At 49.4% G+C, this 24,240-nt stretch overlaps 1 protein-coding gene across 6 annotated transcripts in view; it reads right to left on the bottom strand.

The window, feature by feature from the left end:
• Positions 1–24,240, bottom strand: part of garnl3 (GTPase activating Rap/RanGAP domain like 3) — a 569,928-nt gene that overhangs the window by 46,821 nt on the left and 498,867 nt on the right. For all 6 annotated transcript variants that reach the window (XM_038781606.1, XM_038781608.1, XM_038781607.1 and 3 more), the window contains 4 exons: positions 18,154–18,220; positions 17,069–17,176; positions 15,732–15,850; positions 14,854–14,992 (listed from right to left, as the gene is read on the bottom strand). In XM_038781606.1, coding sequence (XP_038637534.1) covers positions 14,854–14,992; positions 15,732–15,850; positions 17,069–17,176; positions 18,154–18,220 — 433 coding nt within the window. The remainder of the gene's footprint in view (positions 1–14,853; positions 14,993–15,731; positions 15,851–17,068; positions 17,177–18,153; positions 18,221–24,240) is intronic.

A 24,240-nucleotide genomic window follows, 5' to 3' on the forward strand; every position in this document is an offset into this window, starting at 1 on the left:
TGTATATAAATTGAACTGATTGTACGTAGCGAATCTGAAAATACCAAGGGCTGGATACTCTGCAGCCCCGCGGCAAAATCGCGATCAGCGCGGGGCAGAGAATTCAATTTCGTGGCGAAATCGAGCCCGGTGCCGGTCTGCCGATTCTCCGGGACCCGAGAATCGGCGCGATCGTGGAATACGCCGGGCGGCTGGGGGCCCATTGACAAAGGCCCGCCCAGCGATCCTCCGCTCCCGACCGGCCGAGTTCCCGACGGCGTGGAACTAACCTGGTATTGCCGATCGGGATGCTGGCATGGCGGCTGCGGACTCAGTCCGCGGCCGTCCTGGTGGGAAAAGGGTATCGGACACTGGGAGTGGGGGGGGGGGGCCTTATAGGCAGCCAAGGTTAATATCCGCGCGGTCAGATCCTTGGGCGCACTGCAGATATCTGCCTCCGCGGTCCGAGTCCGCCATGGAGCTCGGCACGGCCGCTTGAGGCCGCCATGCGTGGACTCAAAACCGGAAGTGTGGGGGCCCTTACCTGCAGCTAAAGCTGCGTGAATCACTCCGGGTCCCTGCTAGCCCCCTGCAGGGCATTGAATTAGTTGATCTTTTTTGCAGGAGTCTCCAGAGTAAAACTCCAGCGTTTTTACGCCGGCGTTGGGGCACAGTCCCATTTTGGGAGAATCCAGCCCCGGGTATTCAATGCATTCACCGCACTGTGAACTACACCTCAACTTGTACCACTTGGCATATCATTGGATTGGAGAAATACACTTGCAAATTACAAGGATACACAGTTCAGATTGCAAGTGGGATCCATCATACATTCCCAGTTTACACTATGATGCAAGAAGGTAGAGAATCGTGTGAGTCAACTCCCAGAATAAGGGCGCACAGACTGTAGAGATTCCAGTCAGTGTGTCAATACTTGCAGAGGTTCCAGGGAATATGTTGATGGCTGAATGGAGGGGGGTGGAGAGCTGGGGCAAGCATCTATTGGGTCAAATCACAACAAACCTGATTTGTTTAGATAGAGATGGTTCCCCAGTACCTATTGTGACATCTTCAAATTGGAAACTAGTTTGTTTTCAGACCATCTCCATCCACAATGATGCAAATGATGGCCGTGGATTGCAATTATTTCTGAGCTTTCACCCTTTATTACCACTGCCATTGAAGGTGGGCAGTGGTAATGGGTCTGCCCCTCTTTGTTAATGTTTCTCTCTAAACAATATATCTGGAAAAAGTAATGGGTGGATTTCCAGAAAACCTGGTACACAGATATGGCCCAAGGAAGAACTGGTTAAGGTAGGGATCCGGAACCCGGGATTATTTTTAAAGAGACCTTTAACATTGGGAGACAGGGTGAAATTACTTATTTGTAAGAATGGTGTGGGTTGTTTGATTTAGGCTGTTGATTGTTCCGGATTGCCTCAGCTGCAGTGGCGCAATTTGTCACAGCGGTCAACGGGTAAGCAGAGTTTTCAGAGCAGGTTGTTCGGTATGGGTTGGCTTGAAGCCTCCTCAGTGAGATGGGAGTACCTAATAAAAAGATTTCTCTTGTCAGCTTTGTGGTTAGTGCATCAGCCAGGCAGGGGAAAAGCCCGAAAAAGAGCTGTGTAATTGTAATAACAATGCACCGAGTGCCCCCTTCACTTCACTTTGCTACTATGGAAGGTGGCTCAACAATATTTGATTCCCATTTGCTTACTTTGATTAAATTGAAAGGTTATCTGTTTCGATCATCTTCAAATACATAGCTCGACAATGGCTGGTGTTAACTTCTGTCAAAATTTGAAATGAAGTCCAATACTGCGAGAAAAATCTGGAGAGGGCAAACTGAATGACTGTTCATGAAGCACATTCACCTTTTGGATTCATTAATAAAGGATCAGAAAAATTCCACTGCTGTATATTTAACTAACAGTGTTCTTGGTCAAATGTTAACTTTTGTTTTAGAAACTCCTCCAAGTCCCTCATCCTCAGTGAATCACCCAGTATCACATCGCAGAAGATGATCTCTAACTCTTAAAGCCAGTTCTTGTATCCCCAACAAGCACAATAATTCTCAAGGATCACCATTAGCTTTCCAGTAATATTCCATCATTGGGGCTAGAAGCCGAACGGTTTATGGTTGCAAACTTGCATTTTTAATGCTCTTTAAATAAGGACACTGTCCATATGCACCTTCCTCTAATCTTCTGGTACTTTCCACAGCTCAGGTGAATCACTGAAAATGATTAAAGGGCACCATTCCCAACCGTGGCTATTTCCTCGATTACTCTCGGAGAAATGAAAATTGGTCCACCTCGAGAACCTTTCAATTAACTTCCATTGTGTTACTTGACCCATCCCCCCACCCACTCTCCCCACTCTCCCATCCCCCACTCACTCTCCCATCCCCCACCCTCCCCTCCCCCACTCTCCCATCCTCCCCTCCCCACACCCACTCTGCCCTCCCCCACTCTATCCTGCCCCCGTCCACTCTCCAAGCCCCCACTCTCCCCTCCCCCACTCTCCCATCCTCCACTCCCCCATTACCCACACCCACTCTCCCCTCCCCCACACCCACTCTCCCATCACCCACACCCACTCTCCCCTCCCCCACACCCACTCTCCCCTCCCCCACACCCACTCTCCCCTCCCCCACACCCACTCTCCCTCCCCACACCCACTCTCCCCTCACCCACACCCACTCTCCCTCCCACACCCACTCTCCCATCACCCACACCCACTCTCCCCTCCCCCACACCCACTCTCCCACCCCCCACCCACTCCACCACCCCCCACTCTCCCCTCCCCCCACCCACTCTCCCATCCCCCACCCACTCTCACCACCCCCACCCACTCTCCCATCCCCCACCCTCCCCTCCCCCACTCTCCCATCCTCCCCTCCCCACACCCACTCTGCCCTTCCCCACTCTATCCTGCCCCCGTCCACTCTCCAAGCCCCCACTCTCCCCTTCCCCACTCTCCCATTCCCAACTCCCCTCCCCCACTCTCCCATCCCCCACACCCACTCTCCCCTCCCCCACACCCATTCTCCCACCCCTCACCCACTCCCCCACTCTCCCCTCCCCCGCACCCACTCCCCTCCCCCACACCCACTCCCCTCCCCCACACCCACTCCCCTCCCCCACACCCACTCCCCTCCCCCACACCCACTCTCCCCTCCTCCATACCCACTCTCCCACCCCCCACCCACTTCCCCACCCCCCACTCCCCTCCCCCGCACCCACTCCCCGCCCCCCACATCCACTCCCCTCCCCCACACCCACTCTCCCATCCCCCACACCCACTCTCCCATCCCCCACTCTTGCACCCCCCACTCTCCCCTCCCCCACACCCACTCTCCCCACACCCACTCTCCCCTCCCCCGCACGCACTCCCCTCCCCACTCCCCTCCCCCACACCCACTCTCCCACCCACTCTCCCCTCCCCTGCACCCACTCCCCTCCCCCACACCCACTCTCCCATCCCCCACACCCACTCTCCCATCCCCCACACCCACTCTCCCACCCCCCCACACCCACTCTCCCATCCCCCACACCCACTCTCCCACCCCCCCCACACCCACTCTCCCATCCCCCACACCCACTCTCCCACCCCCCCACACCCACTCTCCCACCCTCCACGCACTCTCCCCTCCCCCACTCTTGCACCCCCCACTCTCCCCTCCCCCACACCCACTCTCCCGTCCCCCACACCCACTCTCCCATCCCCCACATGCCTCACACTTGCTCATTCAGCTACAATGTCAGCACAGTTGATCTAATTGGCTTTCCTTATCCACCTCGATCCCCGAGTTCAAAGTCCTCTCTATCTCACACATTGCCGTCTCCTCCTTAATTTAAATTTCCCTGAACCATCTTCCAGAACGTGAGGAACTGTGTAGAGATTCTGGCTTCCGTACATGGAAAACATTTGAAAATATAAATAGGAACATGAGTAGGCCACTCGGCCCCTCAAGGCAGCTCTACCGTTTGATACAACATGGCTGATCTAATTGTAAACTCAACCCCGCATTCCTGCCTACCCCCGATAACCTTTCACCCCCTTGTTAATCAATAATGTATCTAGCTCTGCCTTAAAAATATTCAAAGATTCTGCTTCCACCGCCTTTTGAGGAATTGGAGTTCCAGAGACTCACAACCTTCTCTGCCAAAATGGATGACACCTTAGGTGGGATTCCCTGAATATGGGGCTATGTCCCACACCGGCGGGAAAACCAGCGTCAACGGCCCCCCAAAGTGAGGAATTCTCACCTTTCTAGAGGGCTAGTTTGCCGCCGGTTTCGTACCCGCTGCTCCAGCCGGCACTGAAGGGCCAGTGTGGGTTCTTGCATGCGCGGAACGGCCGGCGCGATCTTGCGCATGCGCAGAACGTCCAGCGTATTTTCACGCATGTGCAGAACGGCTGGCGTATTGCCACGCAAGTGTGGGGCTTCCCTTCTCTGCACCGGGACCCGGGCAATATGGCGAAGCCCTACAGGGGCCCGGTGCGGAGGAAGGAAGGCCCCCCACGGAACTAGCCCGCCCGCAGATCGGTAGGCCCCAATCGCGGACCAGGCCACCGTGCCCCCCCCCCCCCCCCCCCCCCCCCCCCCCCCCCCCAGGATTGCCCCTGCACACTTACCTGCCAGGTCCCGCCATGCATGAGATAATTCATGCCGATGGGACTGGCCAAAACTTTACGGCCATTCGGCCCATTGGGGGCCGGAGAATCGGCGGGTTTGGGGGGGGGGAGGCACTGTCAACGGCCCCCGACCAGCGTGGCGGGAATCCCGTCGGCCCCCGAAAAACGGCGTCGGAGAATAGGGCAGCCTGGGTCGGGGCGGGATTCGGGCCTCCCTCCGGGGATTCTCCGACATGGCGCAGGGTCGGAGAATCCCGGCCCTTATTTTTATACAGTGACCCCCTCATTCTAGATTCTTCCACAAGAGGAAAATCCTCTCCACATCCACCCTGTCAATGCCCCTCAGGATCTTAATGGATTTGATCAAGTCGCCTCTTACTCTACGAAACTCTGGTGGATACAAACTTCCTCGTTAGAGAACCCGCCCATTTCTGGTATAGTAAACCTTCTCTGAACTGCTTCTAATGTATTTACAACTTTCCTTAAATAATAAGACCACAAGTGGCTTCTATTTTCCATTGATCTTGTTACTCATAGTTACCAATGTGAGAATGGAATACAGAGACAAATCCTTAGCATCTGCTCCGTACCTTTAAAGAACAAACTAATTCTTCAAGATACACAATACCACCCTGCGGCTTCAAACAAAGTCCCAGAAGGGTACAATGGCAACATGCTGAGTCGCTGGCCTTGATGTTGTGCAAGCCGATTATCTCCAGATTCCTCCTTCACTCTGCCTGTACCTGATAATTACCGTCTTGCATAAAGTGATGCTGCTAAGTGGTTACATCGCTTTGTGAAACCAACAGCTTTTAATAATAGAAGCTGTAGCTATTCCTGGTGATGAGAATGTCCTGGTGCGCGATCATTCCAAAGTAGATGTATGCCAGCAGTGGATCAGTTGGTTGCACCGGGTTGTGGGTTCAGGACCCCAGCATGAAAATCTAGGTGGATACTCCAATGCAGTGCTGAAGGAGCGCAGTACTGCCTGAGATTGGATGAGCAACATGATCATGAGCAGATAGTCTGTTTTTGTGATCTTAATGTTGGCCTCCCGAGCTCTTCTTCATCACTGTGCCATGGGATCTTTTACGTCCACCTCAGAGGGCAGGCAGTTTAACCCCTCTCCTCCGACATGAAATGTGCCTCTAATGGTGTGGCACTCCCTCGGCACTGCACTGCAGTGTCCGCCTTAATTTTTGTACTCAAGTCCTGGAGTGGGACTTGAACTGGAACCTTTGCGACACGGAGGTGAGGGCACAATCGACTGAGCCACACCTCACTCTACAAAACCTTCACATTTTAAAGGAAAATAAACTTGGTTCAGAATCAAAGTGCTGTCTTTGTTGTTCAATATCGCTGGGCTTGTGTGTACTTGCCAGTGGAGGACACATTCTGGGCCACAGAAAATAAGGTATAGTTATACACAGTAAGACCTCCGAACAATTTGGAGGGATTGGATTTTGTACCGAGGTACAGTGAAAACAAGCAGCTCAACAGATCATTAAGCATGTGAAAAGAAAAGGAAATAAAACAAAATGCATAATTAAATTTTAAAAGATTGGAACGATTGTAAGATCAGTGAAAAGAGGATCTGTTCGGGAGAGGTCGCAGAGAGTCGCCGTGCTCCGGCGAGAAGAGTTTGGATACATGTTCCTTTCGTTTCATTTGTCTCAGCTGTTTTAACAGATCAGCAGTGGAGAGTTAAAACAAATGTTCCTCACGATAAGCCCTGTAAATAGCAGGTATCAGGCTACTCCGCAGTGCCCCTGCCACTCATTCAATTATAATGCCTCAATTAATTTCACTTGGTGGGAGTTGGGGGTCTATGCCAAAGGCTGCTGTGAGAATAAAGTGACTGGTGGCTAATCACTACAACCATCTCGATCGGAGAAGGTGTCCTGCACATAATCTCAACCTCCCCACAGAGCAGGCTGCGACAAAGTGCAATTTATTAGGCCTTGTAGTCATCTTCAGACAAAGTTATTATTTGCTGAAACCGTACATTTATACATTACAACTGTCGCACTCTGACAAGCAATTCCAATTTGGAAGTTAAATATTATCCCTTTTATTAAAATTGGTCGTGCACACTGCAGCAGTTAATGACGCCAATGTTCCTCTCCTTGGCCTCCCAACACTCTAAGCTTGATTAAAATGGAAAAACATAACAGACACTAAACCAATTGGCAAAGATGCTTGAATCACATCAGAATTATAAGAAGTTCCTCTTCAGCGTAGATGGAAGCAAAATCAGGCCAGGCTGATTTGAATTTAATCTATGAAATGCAATGTTGGTGCAATCTAAGCTTGAAATTAGATTGCAGTCTCATCCCTGCCCTTTCATTTTTCCCTTAATTGTTCCCATATGAATTCCAAATTGTTCCACAATGGCTCAATGATAAATCCTGCAATGACTTGTGAGATGTCAATCTTGAAGAGTTCCTTCTCCCAATATCCTGATAGAGATTATAGTCAAGCAGACGTTGATTCTCTGCTTTAGAGTTCCTGTACTCGCCCCTCCCGAACACTAAGGTCCTGAGCTCGGCGGTCCTGTGAGGGGCTGATGGTAAATGGAAATCTAGACCTCACTGCAGAGTGGCTCGTGGAACATCTGGAGCTATAGACAACTTTGGAGGCTCTCGACCCCCTCCTGATTGCTACTTAAAAGAGCGACACAGCGAGAGGGTGAGCAGCGGGCTATAGCAGGGTGCGGATGCGACGAGAGGCAACTGGAAAAGTGCAGGAAAAGAAGGAATGGGAAAAGAGAGGTGGAAATGCTTGGCTCCTGCAAAATCGGTCCTTCCACTTTTCAGGTTGTATTTTAACTATGTCATCGAATGCGTTTTGCGGCAAATAAAATAAAGTGGGTCCAGCTCGGCAATTTTATTGCTAAGCGGCTGTCTCCAGGATCACCATCCAATTAAGGATAGCGGGCTGGCTCCTGATGCTGCTGGTCCAGTCAGAGGACTGGCAGCAACCAGCCCACCAGGACAGACGCGCCCTGCTAAAGCAGGCCGGTCACCTCAGGGGTACCTCAAGATGGCGGCTTCCTCGTACAGCCAAGCACAAATACAGGATGTCTGGGGGGGAAGACCTCACCAATCACAGGGAAGAACCTTCCGGAGAGGTCACTGGGGCCACGGGGGGGATCTGCCTTTGCTACGCGCGTTTCCCTCCTGCCGCCAGGAATAACTGGACTCTTAATTATGCAAATAGGCTGCCCACCTCCATGGAATGATCAGCCAATTTGCCCCTCAGCTCTTCAGCTAGCAAGTGGCCAGTAACATACGTGCCACACAAGTGCCAGATAATGATCATCTCCAGCAAGAGAGAAGCAAAGCATCTCCTCTTGGCATTACCATCGCTGAATCCCTCACTATCAACATCCTGGGGGTTACCATTGATAAAACTGAAGTGGACCAGCCAGAAAAATACTGTGCCGACAAACAGAGGTCAGAGGCTGGAATTCTGCAGTGAGTAACTTACCTCCTGACTCCCCAAAGCCTGCCCACCATTTATACGGCACAAGTCATGAGAGTGCTAGAATACCCTCCACTCGCCTGGGTGAGCGATGCTCCAACAACACTCAAGGAGCTCAACACCATCCAGAACAAAGCAGCCCACTTGATTGGCGCCCCATTCACCACAATAACCATTCATTCCCTCCACCACTGACGCACAGGAGCAGCAGTGGGTACCACGTACAAAATGCACTGCTGCAACTCACCAAGACTCCTTCTAAGGCATCTTCCAAACCCATGACCTCTGACACCTAGAGGGCAAGGGTCGCAGACATATGGGAACACTACCATCTGCAAGTTGCCCTCCAAGCCACACACCATCCTGACTTGCAGCTATATCACCGTTCCTTCATGGGCAGCACGGTAGCACAGTGGTTAGCACTATTGCTTCACAGCGTCAGGGTTCCAGGGTCGATTCCCGGCTTGGGTCACTGTCTGTGCGGAGTCTGCACGTTCTCCACATGTCTGCATGGTTTCCTCCGGGTGCTCCGGTTTCCTCCCACAAGTCCCTAAAGACATGCTTGTTAGGTGAATTGGTCATTCTGAATTCTCCCTCGGTGTACCCTAACAGGCACCAAAGTGTGGCAACTAGGGGATTTTCACAGTAACTTCATTGCAGTGTTAATGTCAGCCTACTTGTGACATTAATAAAGATTATTATTACTGTCGCTGAGCTAAAAAACCTAAGACTCTTTTCTAACAGCACTGTGGTTGTACCTAGACCATGTGGACTGCAGCGGTTCAAGAAGGCGGCTCTCCACCACCTTCTCAAGGGCAATCAAGGATGGACAATAAAAGCAACAGATCACCTCCCTTTGAAAGAAATTTAAAAACTTTCCAGGCAGTGGTACCACGATGTAGATCCACTGTTAATTCACCAGCATCCCCTCGACTCTGTTACCACCACCTAGGGGCTGGTACAATTCAGCCTTCAATCTCAGTCCAGACATATCAGACCGGTGCCTAACAGTTAATCTGATATTGGCCGAATGATATTATTGCCAAAAAGATAAATCTCCTCCCCCCCACCTCCTCAATTTCCCACCATTAATAACGGGAGAGACAACATCAGACTCACTTTTCTCTGCTAATCCTCGGTGGAAACAGATTCCGTTAGTTAAATGGAGTGTTTCTCTCCGTGACCATGTAAACGTGAAGCACATCTGCTGGGCTATTTTGAAGCAATAAACACACAGTCTAATATCCCCACAAAGGGATAGTTCCCTTTGTCAATTAGCAGGTTTCCCCACATTATTCTCACCCAGCACCAACACAAACATTAATGAAATGTGGAAGCTATGCCTGATAACCAGTGCACTGGGACCCATGATGCAAAGCCTTCAGTGTTATTGAAAGAAATAATTAATTTACACCGGTCTTTCAGGACAGGCAGAGCTGCCTTCAGGAGGTTACATAGTCTTCTTGCAAGAAAGGTTTAGACACAAACAACTCAAACGTTTCTGGAATATGGCCAAATCTAGCTATTGGATTTGCTGTTTGATAATATAACCAACCCCTGAATCACAATGCGCTGCGGATTGCGAATCTATCTTTGGAGCTTAATTGGAATTTATTACACAGTTAACAACAAACATGATAAATGGTTTCCAAAAATAGTAAAAGATGAAGGGCAGGATTCAATGACCCCGACGCACTCGCCGCAGACCCACCCACTGGGCGAGATCCAGATGTGAATATTTGATTCACCCAGCGCCCAAGACCCAACGGTCGTACCTGGGAGACCTCATCAGGGTGCCCTTCAGTACTGTTCCACACCAACTTGGAGCAGTCCTAGCAGCACCTGCAGGGTCTCCCAGGTCATCGGAGGCCCCGGCTGGTCAGGGACAGGGCAGGGTGGCACCCCGGCACTCCCCCTGTCACCGGGGCACCTTGGCACTGCCAGGGTGCCAGGTTGGCAGTGTCAGGCTGCCCAGGTGCCACATTGGCACTGCCAGATGTCGGGCCTTGGCGGGGGGGGGGGGGGGGGGGGGCTCCACAAGTTTTGAGGGGTGGGGAGGGGGTTAAAAGAGTGCGAGTGTGCCTGAATTGAGGGGGGGGGGGGGTTGGATAATGGGATGTCTCTTGGCGTTGCAGCTGCTGAGAGACACCCCGCTAATTGTGCCGTTCAGCGGACTTCAGTTTGAGTCCGCTGAATCTCGCCCGAAGGACGGAGACAATAAAGTGTCGAAATGTGCTCCTCAGCTATTAGTGAAACCATCAATATCCCCAAACCTGTTAGGTTTCCAGTGTAAGCTTGTTAATGACTGCATGTTGCAAACTGGCACATTTGAAGGTTCAGGGCTATGTGCTGGGGAACCTGAAAGGCCGGAAGGTGGATAAATCACCCGGACCCGACCTTCAGGTTCTGAAGGAGATAGTTGAGGGGATTGTGAAGGCATTGGTGGTGATCTTTAAGAAATTACTAGAGTCAGGGAGCTGCCCAGAGCACTGGAAAATGGCTAATGTTAACACTCCTGTTTAAGAAGGGAGGGAGGCAGAAGACAGGAAATTATAGGCCTGTTAGCTTGAATTTGTGATGTGGAGATGCCGCCGTTGGACTGGGGTGAGCACAGTAAGAAGTCTTACAACACCAGGTTAAAGTCCAACAGGTTGGTTTCAAACACTAGCTTTCGGAGCACTGGTCCTTCCTCAGGTGAGTGAGGAAGTGAATCACCTGAGGAAGGAGCAGTGCTCCGAAAGCTAGTGTTTGAAACAAACCTGTTGGACTTTAACCTGAGCTTGAATTCGGTCATTGGTAAGATTTTCGAGTCCATTATTAAGGATGAAATTGCAGGGTCCGTGGAAGTGCATGGTAAAATAGGACTGAGTCAGCACTGTTTCATCAAGGGGAAGTCATGCCTGACAAATCTGTTAGAATTCTTAATAATAATCTTTTTTTTATTGTCACAAGTAGACTTACATTAACACTGCAATGAAGTTACTGTGAAAAGCCCCGAGTCACCACATTTTGGCACCTGTTCGGGTTCACAGAGGGAGAATTCAGAATTCTCAGCTGATACAGGAATTGAACCGGTGCTGCTAATCTTGTTCTGCATCCCAAACCGCTGTCTAGCACACTGAGATAAACCAGCCCTCTTTGAGGACGTAATGAGGAAGTTAGACAAAGGCGAACCAGTGGAGGTGATCTATTTGGATTTCCAGAAGGCCTTTGACAAGGTGCCGTACAGGAGGCTGCTAAATAAGACAAGAGCCCATGGTGTGATGGGCAAGATACTGGCATGGATAGCGGATTGGCTGACTGGCAGAAGGCAAAGAGTGGGGATAAGGGGTCTTTTTCAGGATGGAAGCCGGTGACTAGTGGTGTTTCGCAGGGGTCAGTGTTAGGACCACAACTATTCATGGTCTACATTAATGATCTAGAAGAAGGAACTGGGGGTACTGTTGCAAAGTTTGCGGATGATACAAAGATATGTAGAGTGACAGGTAGTGGCGAGGAAGCAGGGGGGCTGCAGGAGGACTTGGACAGGCTCGGAGAATGGGCAAAGAAGTGACAGATGGGATATAATGTGGAAAAGGGTGAGGTTATGCACTTTGGTAGGAATAATTGAGGCATAGACTATTTTGTAAATGGAGAAATCTGAAGCAAAAAGGGACTTGGGAGTCCAAGTTCAGGATTCGCTTAAGGTTAATGTGCAGGTTCAGTTGGCAGTTAGGAAAGCAAATGCAATATTAACATTCATTTCGAGAGGGCTAGAATACAAGAGCAAGGATGTACTGCTGAGGCTATACAAGGCTCTGGTCAGACTTAACTTGGAATATTTTGAGCAGTTTTGGGCCCAATTTTTAAGAAGGATATGTTGGCCTTGGAGAGGGTCCAGAGGAGGCTCACAAGAATGACTCCGGGAATGAAGGGCTTGTCATTTGGGGAGTGATTGCGGACTCTGGGTCTGTACACGATGGAGCTCAGAAGAATGAGGGGGGACTTTAGTGAAACTTACAGAATACTGAGGCCTGGATAGAGTGGGCGTGGAGAAGGTGTTTCCACTGGTAGGTGACTAGAACCTGAGGGCCTCAGACTGAAGGGATGATCCTTTAAAATGGAGATGAGGAGGAATTTCTTCAGCCAGAGGGTGGTGAATCTGTGGAACTCATTGCCACAGAAGGCAGCGGAGGCCAAGTTACTGAGTGTCTTGAAGACAGAGATATATAGGTTCTTAATTAATAGGGGGATCAGGGGTTACGGGGAGAATGGAGATGAGAAACATATCAGCCGTGATCGAATGGCGGAGCAGACACGATGGGCCGAATGGCCTAATTCTGCCCCTATAGCTACTGGTCTTATAGTCTAACAGACAGGAAACAGAAAGGAGGGAAAAGTAGGTCATTGTCAAGTTGGCAGGCTGCGACTTGCAGAGTTCGACAAGGATCGGTACTCGACCTCAGCTACTTCCACTCGATATTATTGACTTCGATGAAGAGATGGAGTTAGTTATGTATCTAAGTTTGCTGATGATACAAAGTTAGATGGGAATGCAAGCTGTGTGGAGAACTCAAGGGGCGGAATTCTCCCGACAGACAGCCGCGTTTTCCTGGGCAGCGTGTCCTCGCCGGCAGCGGGATTCTCCGGGCCTGCCACCAGCCAATGGGATTTCCCATGTGGCCACCCCACGCGGCTGTGAAACCCGCGGGCATGGGTGCTCTGCCAGCGCAATGGAGACTCCTGCCGGTGGGGAATTCTGAATAAAGAGGCTGCAAAGAGATGGGTTCAACAAATGGGCAGCACGGTAACATGGTGGTTAGCACAATTGTTTCACAGCTCCAGGGTCCCAGGTTTGATTCCTGGCTTGGTTCACTGTCTGTGTGGAGTCTGCACGTCCTCCCCGTGTGTGTGTGGGTTTCCTCCGGGTGCTCCAGTTTCCTCCCACAATCCAAAGATGTGCGGGTTGGGTGGATTGGCCGTGATAAATTGCCCTTAGTGTCCAAAATTGCCCTTAGTGTTAGGTCGGGTTACTGGGTGATGGGGATAGGGTGGAGGTGTGGGCTTGGGTAGGGTGCTCTTTCCAAGGGCCAGTGCAGACTCGATGGGCTGAATGGCCTCCTTCTGCACTGCAAATTCTATGACTCTATAAGCTGGCAGATATAATGTGGGGAAGTGTGAGATCATTTGTTTTGGTTCATAGAATAGAAACATAGGGCTGGATTCTCCGTTTCTGAGGCTAAGTGCCAGCGCCAACGGAGGATCCATGGTGTTTCACAACAGAACAATCGCCGCGAAACCCACACCGATTCAGCTATTGGTGAGGGGCTACCACTGGCGCCACGTTAAACACCCGCGGAAAGTGCGGAAAACGGTCAGAGAATTGCCGGGTCCCGGGCCGCAGATGCACAGGGCTGACAAGCTGCAGCAGCGCACGCCTACACCCCCCACACACACACCGGTCAGGCCGGAAAACACCGCCTAGTGTGGAGGCACAGGACACTGTCCGCAGCCAGCACTCCACGCTCCCCACCGCTGGGACCACATGTCGGGAACTCGGCCCATCGGAGGCGGAGCATCGCGAGCGGGCTGGCTGATGGCGCTCCGACGGGGTTGCGACTGCGCATGGCGCGCGTCCCGATGACGCCGATTTGGAGGGGGCGGGGCATCAAGAACCGGCGTCAAACCGGCCCAATCTTGGGGTCGAGAGCCTTTCTCTGACCGATCGCCGTTCTCTATTTTGGAGTCGGGCTACGGAGAATCCTGCCCGTAGAATATTTTTTTAAAAGGTTTTTTAAACCTGCATGTCAGAGAACGTTGAGTGTGCTTGTACAAGGTACACAAAATGTTAGCACGCAGGTACTGCAGCCAATGAGGAACGCCAATGACATGTTGGCCTTTACTGTAAGAAGATCGGAGTACAAGAATACAGAAATACTATTACGATTGTCTGTGGCTTTAGACCTGGAATGCTGTGTGCAATTCTGTTTGCAAAATGTTGAATTGGCCTCTGCTTGACATGCTTTCCGAATTGCGATGGCCAAACCAATGGTACTTACAGGGGTCAGAGCAAAGAGGCAAGTCTTTTATCACATGATCCAAATATGGTGCTAGGAGGACAGCACCTTGGGGGGGGGGGGGGTACTGTCAATCTGCACTGCGCAACCCCCCCTCGCCCTCCCCTCCCAATAAACCCGACCACCACACATCCCGAATGCTTACAATAAGGCCGCTACAGTTTTGTAACCAACCTAAATTAGTGACCTCTGAACTGACAGGCTGCTCACTATTTGACTGTTTTACTAGGCCTGGACTGCACACCAGCACAAACATGGGGACATTAAGTGGCCAGTTGTCTGTTTCAGGCACAAGTCAGGTTTCCACTCCCCAATATCCAATCAGTCATCAGAACTGAATTCTACCTCCAGAATATTGTCCACCATCAAAACTTCCCCAAAGCTCCAACACTCCTACAATCCTCCTCACTGATCCCCTAAACACCATCCTTCAGTGACTCCCTATTATGCAAAACTCCACGGCCCACATCCTGTCCTGCACATTCATCAGCCCAGTCCCCCCCCCTTGACTTTTGAACCAGTCTTCTTAGTTTGCCCATTCCTGCTCGTTACCCAGCCATCCCTCCCTCTGTAAGCACCTTGAGATTTTCATCACCACACAGGTAAATGCATATCACCGTTGAATACTTTAATTGAGATCTAAATCTTTCACATGCCTGAAGGTTTTTGCTGAGAGGTACAGGTTACAGCTTACCTTCACCTGGAGATGAGGGGAGCACGGGCAGCTCCTGCCCTGTTGGAGTTTGAGGAGAGCTGTGTGAGCTTGTTTCCTTCGAGCTGCCACTAGAGGCTGCGTTCACTGACGATGCGGCAGAGGTAAAATAGATGTCGGACTGGAATAAGAAAATCAATTGGCAGGTTAGTTGTTTCCCAAGAGCAATGACGTTGTTTTGAGCGGACTGGATGTTGCAGTTGGTTTTCGCCAATGGGAACGGATTTGAATCTACCCCAGATTGCGGGAATTAAATTTTCCAGGCTCGAACACGATACCAGTGTTAGCATAACCCTGGGTGTGAGAGCGTGGTGAACAACCTGCCATTGCAGCACTCAGTGGCAATCTCTAATGAAATAAAGTGCGTAAAGTAGGATTGTGCAATTGAGATATTCTTCTGTGATTGCAATTACGTCATATTCTTGTGACATTGTGAGACACCCGTTCTGTATTTACGTCTTGCTCTATAGACTTTACGATGCGCCCAAAACCTGGAGAGGTATTTCTCCCAGCCTCGGCTCCTAAACATGATGAACACTAAAGATTCATCCTTCCCACAGAGAGAACATTCTCCAACGAACCATGTATGCCATTTAACAATACACAAAAATACCAGGCTCTTGCATTTTTGAACGCATTTTTATTGGTCTGTATTGAAATCTAACTTTTAAGTAAATCAGTCCGTCCATTTACAAATGAATCTTTCAAATGTCATTAGACCATGACAATGTTACTGTTTCCCAGTTGATCCACTCCTCAATAGGATAGGCACTGTTTCTGTATCGCCTTGCCCACAATGACACATTATTTGTCAGGATATATAAAGTTGTACATATGTAATCTACACCCGAGTCTCATACCTGTGATGCCGTGAGATGAAGATCAAGCATTACAGCTGTGTGAACGAGGTTTCCATTCACTACTAGTCGAATCTCAATAGAATCAGTGGTGAAGGCCAAAATGTAAGGAAACACACACACTGTGGAAAAGAAAATGGAACAAAAATGTTATCATAACATATTGAGAATCTTCTGGTGTAACCCTATTGCCCGACATGGCAATGTACAAGAGAGGATTAGTGAAATGACCATCTCAATGTTGGCCATTTTAAAAATACATTTAGAGAGCCGAATTCTTTTTTTTTCCAATTAAGGGGCAATTAAGCGTGGCCAATCCACGTACCCTGCGCATCTTTGGGTTGTGGGGGTGAGACCCACGCAGACACGGGGAGAATGTGCAAACTCCACGCCGATAGTGACCCAGAGCCAAGATCGAACCAGAGTCCTCGGCGCCATGAGGCAGCAGTGCTAACCACTGTACCACCGTGCCGTCCTCAGTGTTGGTCTTGATAGGAAATAAACAGCAGGAAAGTTTCTATCAAACCTCACTGTGAGTTATTATTTACGGGATGGGTGTAGAATGGTGTCAATTCATCTCTGTTCATAAAATGTGGCAACAGAGGGATTAAGGCCAGTCATATCCACACTTGCCTGATGTTGCCTTTGGGCTTTGCTGTTGTGGGTGTGTTTTCCACTGACAACTGAGTTGTCAAATGCCCCCCCCCCCCTTGCATGTTTTCTGGCGGCAGAGGTGACTCGCCATTGGCCCCTGGTGGCATCTTCTGGTCCTGCCGATGTCTGCAGCGTTTTGCGTGGCACGCCCATCCTGCTACCGGAGAACTTGCCGTTGCGGGGGGGGGTGGGTCACCTCCAGCGGGACTGGAAGTTCCCGCCGGCGGGAAGGGCCAGAAAACCCGCCTGAAATTTCCTGAGGAGCGTTCCCAGCTGCAATGCTTAACTTTAGCTCTTAAGTGGCTGGCCAGGGATAAACACTGAGAATCCACCCCCCCCCCCCCCCCCCCCCCCCCCCCGTACATTGTCACTGCTGTCTTTGTCATCTTATTGAAGACAAGGGGGCATACTGAAAGGGAGAGAAAGGAACAAAACTGAAGTAATTATAAAAACATTTAATCAAATTCTTGGAATCAAATTCTCTTAATTTCTTTCATCTAGTTAAGTAGTAACAAGCAAGATTATAATGTGCAAACTCCACACGGACAGTAACCCAGGGCCGGGATTCGAACCCGGGTCCTCAGCGCCGTAGGCAGCAATGCTAACCACTGTGCCACCGTGCTGCCCCCACCGTGGCTATTTTAACCTGTACCTGAAGTTAGCCTGTAACAAACGGACACTCATACCTATAGCATTAGGAACCTGATTCCAACTGAAGTGAAAGTCTGAAGCTGACGGCTGGATCAATGAAGAGCCACCATTAAAGGGACACACCTTTTTATAGTAACAGACATCTGTAAGACAACAGAAGAATATTGTATCACTTTAACGTCAAGTGGAACTTAGTGAATCAACATTGACAGGGGGAGAGACTCCGCCAGTGCTCAGATCTAGCACCTCCCGCTGCGCGGCAAATAGAAAGTAAAAGCAACTCTAAAACGCACACGAGTCCAGGGCACAGGGGGCAGACAGGCTCGCTGTGCCAAACCGCTGCCAATGCTGCTGCTCTCCTTTACAAGGTGCCCTGGCCAGCCCATGAGGTGGTATTGCTGGTGCATCAACACATTACGCCATAGAGGCCTTTTGAAAGTTAGGTGGCATATGTAACTCCCACCCCAGGACTTGGTGACAAAGGAAGGTGAGTTCATAACACAGTCAAACAGGTTAATTATAAACCTCCGAAATGCTTCCAACGTGCCAAAGGCTGGCGGTAAAAGCGGGAGAGTCTGCTGGTCAGCCACGCTTGATGTGGAGTGGCGTCCCTCAAGGTCTACTCTAAGCCTTTGGTGACTGACCAGCGATCACTTCCGGGAAACAAACGTCTGGCTGAGTGCACCACTAGGTGTGGGAAGAGGATTGGAATTTAACCCTGGATACGACACAGTCTGGATTACAGGGTAGTAAACAGGCGATACAAACAGAAAATGTTTTTCAGCAGTTTCTGTTTCTATTTCAGATTTCCAGCATCTGCTGTATGTCGCTTTTGTTTTAGTAAACATGCAAGCCGATGATTGGTAAGTACCCAACTTTGGAGATTTCCTCTGCAACTGAGGAAGTTAAACTAATGCAACAGATGCCAATGTAGCAGTGTTATTTAACTGGCATTGCAATGTTACAACACCATTGCATCCAACTGCAGGAAAGGCCAGACTGAACAATGTTACAGAACAATTAGAACAACTGCATAGACAGTGTCTGCTTTTTTCCTCAGTAAAACCCGTACTGACATTAAATCAGTTGCACGCAAACCATAGGAAAGGTTTCAACTTACAGTTATAACAGAGTAATAGTCCTGCTTCACCATCTTCATACACATCAATAGCTGCAACAAAATTAACCTGCAATGATAATGGGTAGTTCATAGTGTTGACAAGAAGTTTGGAAAGTCTTAACTTTTGAAATAAGGTCTCATTATGCAAGGTTAAGTTCAGTGTAGCCAAGACTACTACCCTTGCCACCAACCTAACTCAAAATTACACTGACAATGGAGAGCAGCATCGTTTCACTCGCTGGCAATGCCAATCCACCCGTTTAATATTTCAATGTTGGATAGGCACAGACCCGTAGATAAACATGTTTACAATCTCTCACACTCGCCGATCAGAAATGTCACCACTGACTGTTAACAGAATGCAACTTATTGGTGATATAAAATATTGCAAAAGTGTAAAAATATACAGACACATTCACCACACAAATTATATCAATCATTAGAATGTCAATAATTTCCAGATTATGTAAAGTAACCAATTATTTGATGGAATAGATGACACCCAAATGGTAGCAAATTAATCCCTGCTGGATTTCAAGATGAAAAACATGTGTGAGAGTCGATGTGAAATGTTAGTTACAATTCAGTGGGTGAAGAGGTCGTCACAATCATACTTAGGTTAACTTGAGTCTTTATTGACTCTTCCAACTATTTGCAGATTTACAGTAAAGTGTGCATGCCAGGAGCTGCCTCCATGCTTGCTGGCACACACGGCTCTGTCCATCACCAGACTGATCTTGGGTGCTCGTCATGTGCTCTCTTCCATCAGGGGGTTGCTGCAGCTCAGTTGGCTGGACAGCTGGTTTGTGACGCAGTGCAATGCCAACGGCGTGGATTCAATTCCTGTACCGGCTGAGGTTATTCAAGAAGGTGGCCTTCTCAATCTTGTCCCTCGTCTGAGGTGCAGTGATCTTCAGGTTAAACCACCACCAGTCAAGCTCTCCCCCTCAAAGGGGAAAGCAGCCTACGGTCATCTGGGACTCTGGTGACTTTATCTTAACCTTACATCACTGTGTGGGCGATACTTTACTCAGTCCCATATTAACCCTAAATGTTCTGGAGTTACATACCATAAGAATGTTCTAAATTATTGCAAGGTGGGACTCCTAGTTATGAGGCTGTGTCCGTAGCTTCACTTAGATTTAATACTGCGGTACTAACAGACTCTAATCCTGCTGCTCATACTGTCATTGGACCAATAGGGCTCAACAAGATGAACAGCTGGGGAACACACGTGTGACAGCAGGCACAAGCAGTAACCACTAGCAGTACCAATATTCCAACATGGCAGTCATGGTGAAAATACAATAGTTCCCATGACATTAAGGCAGCATTTGACCGAGTGTAGCATCAAGGAGCCCCCGCAAAACCGGAGTCAATAGAAATTAGGTGGGATACTCTTTGCTGGTCGGAGTCATACATGGCACAAAGGAAGATGGCTGTGGTTGTTTGAAGTTGGTCATCTCAGTCCTGGGAAATCACTGCAGGAGCTCCTTAGCGTAGTGTCCTTGGTTCAATCATCTTTAGTGCTTCATCAAAGACCTTCCTCCATCATAAGGTCAGAAATGAGGATGTTCGCTGATGATCGCACAATGTTTAGCACCATTCGCAACTCCTTAGATACTAAAGCAGTCCATGTCCAAATGCAGCAAGGCCTGAACAATATTCAGGCTTGAGCAGACAAGTAGCAAGTAACATTCATGCCATACAAGTGCCGTGCAATGAACATCTCCAACAAGGGAGGATCTAACTATCGCCCCTTGACAATCAATGGCATTACGATCACTGAATATCCCACTATCAACATTCTGGGGGTTACCATTGATAAGAAACTGAACTGAACCAGCCGTATAAATACGGTGGCTACAAAAACTGAGGCTAGCAATCCTGTGGCAAGTAACTCACTTCCTGACTCCCCAAAGCCTGTCAACCATCTCCAAGGTACAAATAAGGAGTCATGATGTGGAGATGTCAGCATTGGACTGGGCTGAGCACAGTAAGAAGTCTTACAACACCAGGTTAAAGTCCAACAGGTTTGTTTGAAATCACTAGCTTTCGGAGCACTGCTCCTTCCTCAGGTGAATCAGGTAAGGAGTGTGACGGGATATTCTCCACTTGTCTGGATAAGTGCAGCTGCAACGACACTCAAAACAAACTCGACAACGTCCCAAGACAAGGCAACCCGTTTGATTGGCGCCCCATCTACCACATTAAACATTTGAAACCCTCCACCAAATAGTGGCAGGAATGTTTGCCATCGACAGATGCATTATCAGTAACTCGCCCAAACTCCTTCAACAGTAACTTCCAAACTCACGACGTCGAACACCGAGAACAATGCTTCCCAAACATTTTCCCACTGTGACTCCATTTTGAGGGTTGAAAATTGCTGTGATCTTTCAGTGGGAGGGGTGGAAGTGGGGGGGGGGGGGGGGGGGGGGGGATGTGAGCCTGTGAGAGCGAGGGTGTTGGAGAACCCCTCCAGGGGTGGTGGTGCAGGGAAAGTGTATAATCTTCGGGGATCTTTAAAAACCTGCCTTTTCACAGGTTTATTTGGAGTAGAAAGGTCTCAAAGATCAGCCAGTTAGGCCACACCCACTGTTAAAAGATGTGAGAATATAAGTCGGACTGTTAAGTCGGTGATCCTCAGCAGCCACTGTTGCCTCAGAGCCCACCCCTCCAGAATCACATCTCATAAGGGTCATAACCCACAGTTTGGGAAGCTCTGGCCTAGAAGATAAGAGCAGCAGACACATGGGAACACCACCTGCTAGATGTTCCCCTTCAAGTCACTCACCATCCTGACTTGGAACGATGTCACCGTTCCTTCACTGTCACAGAGTCAAAATCCTGGCACTCTCTCTCTAACAGCACAGTGGGTGTACCTCAACCACGTGGACTGTAGGGGTTCAGATTGGTGGTTTGCCACCACCTTCTCAAGGGCAATTAAGGATGGACAGTAAATGCTGGCCCAGCTAGTGACGCCCACACCGTGTTGGAATGAATAAAATAGTTCCGTTAAAGGCATCTCCGCTACTCTATGTGTAGCAGGTTCCACATTCTCACCACTCAGGGTAAAGAAGTTTTCCTGAATTGCCAATTGGATTTATTGGTGACTATTCTATATGGTGGCAGGTTTTGAATTTGCCCACAAATGCAAACATTTTCTCTTCATCTACCTTTTAATAACAATCTTTATTGTCAGAAGCAGACTCACATTAACGCAACAATGAGGTTACTGTGAAAAGGCCCTAGTTGCCACATTCCGGTGGCTGTTCGGGTACACGGAAGGAGAATTCAGAATGTCCAAATGACCTACCAGCACTCTCTCTCTCTTTCTGCCTCTCTTAGTGGTTAGCACTGTTGCTTTACAGCTGCAGGGTCCCAGGTTCGATTCCCGGCTTGGGTTACTGTCTGTGCGCAGTCTGCACGTTCTCCCCGTGTCTGCGTGGGTTTCCTCCGGGTGCTGTGGTTTCCTCCCACAAGTCCTGAACGACATGCTGTCTCTCTCTCTCTCTGTCTGTCTCTCTGTGCTACCGTGCCACATTATGAGAACCTTCCATAAAACTAAAGGCCTCTATCAGGCCATTAGAGAAAAGAGCCCCTGCTTGGTCAGTCTTTCCTGTCAGGAAGTTAGGTGGGATTTACCGTACAACCCGCCATGTGTTTTGTGGCGGCGTGAGGCAGTCCACCATTGGCTGGTGGCGGGATTTTCTGGTCCCACCGTTGTCAACAGGGTTTCCCGTTGGATGCACCCCCCTGGGGAGGGGGGCGGGGGTGCTCTGTCAGTGGGATTGGAGAATCCCATCAGCGTGAACAAGCAGAAAGCAGTGATGTGGGCCGGTATAAATGGCTTTGTGAAGTAAACCCTGCTTTTCTCAACAATAATAAACCAATAATTCTGTGGCTGTCAGGTTGAGAGAATCGTGTAAAACAACTGCCAGTGAGCGTGAGACCTGCCGGGCAGGTGGTCTTCGTACAACCTTACAGCTACGGAGAAAAATAATACAGCAAAATGGCAGTCCGTTTACCAGCGGTAAATGCCGTGTCACCCAATCATTAGTCTGCCTCTTGCTTCTTTTCCGAGCATTTTAGTGATAGTTCTAACTAAGTAGATTCCTTGGCTTTGAATCATACACAGCTAAAGCAGCCGGGTCTAAGGAAGCACAGTATTCCTGGTGAGCTCGGAAAGCTCCGACAGGTGATGGTGGAGTGATACTGTCACTGGGACAGCAATCCAGCGACGCAAGGCATTCAGGGCTTCAAATCTCACCACTGCAGATAGAGGAATTTGACGTCAGTTAAGGTCTGGAATTAAAAGTCGATTGTTGTAAAAGTCCATCTGGTTCACAGCTGTCCTTTTGCCAGCCTGACCTGGCCTGGCCAATATGTAGATCCAGACCCACAGCAATCTAATTGACTCTTAAAATGCCCTCTGAATTGTCCCAGCAAGCCTCTCAGTTCAAGGACAATTAAGGGAGGGCGCAAAATGCTGCCTCAACCAGCGATGCTCACATGCTCAGAACTAATAAAGGAATGTATTATATACTGCAGGCAGCAGCGGCCTTGGCAATCTCCTCTTGGCACAGGGGGTTGTTTTAATCTCAGATCTATTAGAATCAGAGAAGGTTTACAGACAGAAGGAGGCCACTTGGCCCATTGAGGCCAGCTGAACAATGAGCCGCCCTGCCTAATACCATTTTCCGGCATTTGGTTCGTAGCCCTGCAGGTAGCAGCACATCCCAGACACGTTTTAATGAGATGAGGGTTTCTGCCTCTACCACCCGCACAGGCAGTGAGTTCCAGACCTCCCACAACCCTCTGGGTGAAATAGAAATTCCCCACTTCCCCTCGAATCCTTCCACCAAACACTTTAAACAATGCCCCCTAGTCACTGGCCTCTCGGCTAAGGTAAATATGAAATGAAATGAAAAATGAAAATCGCTTATTGTCACGAGTAGGCTTCAATGAAGTTACTGTGAAAAGCCCCTAGTCGCCACATTCCGGCGCCTGTTCGGGGAGGCTGGTACGGGAATTGAACCGTGCTGCTGGCCTGCCTTGGTCTGCTTTAAAAGCCAGTGATTTAGCCCAGTGTGCAAAACCAGCCCCTAAATAGGCCCCTAAATAGATAAATAGGCCCTTCCCATCCACTCTGCCGATGGTTCCTCACACTTACATAGAACATACAGTGCAGAAAGAGGCCATTCGGCCCATTGAGTCTGCACCGACCAACTTAAGCCCTCACTTCCACCCTATCCCCGTAACCCAATAATCCCTCCTAACTTTTTTGGTCACGCAATTTATCATGGCCAATCCACCTAACCTGCATGTCTTTGGACTGCTACATTTATATAGCTGATGAGGGAACATTTTAAAAGGGATTAGTTTAAGGAGGAAAGGGATTTGGAACAATACAAGTGTCTTGCCATGGAGGTTAAAATAGTCCTCATTAAATAAGAGACACCAGATGTTAAAAGAAAGAAAATCGAATTGTATATTGTCGAACTAAAGTGAGGATTAAAGCAGTGTTCTTCAAAGTCGGGGGCGCGACCCGCGGGTGGGTCGTGGGCAGGTGTCAGGAGGGTCGCGGAGCCGTTATCCGCGGCGCTCCCGATCGCGCAAATTCACGTGCAGCAGCCGGCTTTTCATAATGCCGGCTGCAAGCGGCCACGAACATATAAAAAAAAATCGGCAGCATTGCGCATACGCGCTCAATGATCGGCGCGCATGCACATTCCGCGAACATGTTAAAAAAATTCGGCCGCATTGCATATGCGCGCACGATGCGAAGGTCAGCCGGCGTGGGTCGTGAAGGTCGGCCGGGTTGGGTCCCGAAGGCTGGCCGGTTGGTAAAAATGGGTCCCCGGAAAAAAAAGTTTGAAGAACACTGGATAAAAGTGTGTGAACTTTCAGGACCATGGAGACCTCCCTCTCCTTCGGAGGGAAGAAAAGGCAACCAGGAAGAATATTCTTGCAGGTCAAATGTCCCACAGGGTCCAGCTGGGAAATAAACATTGTTGCCATGGCTACAATAATCGATTGGAACACCAGCAGTCGGAAGTTTTGATAATGAGTTTGGCACCGTTG

This window comes from Scyliorhinus canicula, chromosome 21, assembly GCF_902713615.1.
Source record: "Scyliorhinus canicula chromosome 21, sScyCan1.1, whole genome shotgun sequence".
Lineage (NCBI taxonomy): Eukaryota > Metazoa > Chordata > Chondrichthyes > Carcharhiniformes > Scyliorhinidae > Scyliorhinus > Scyliorhinus canicula.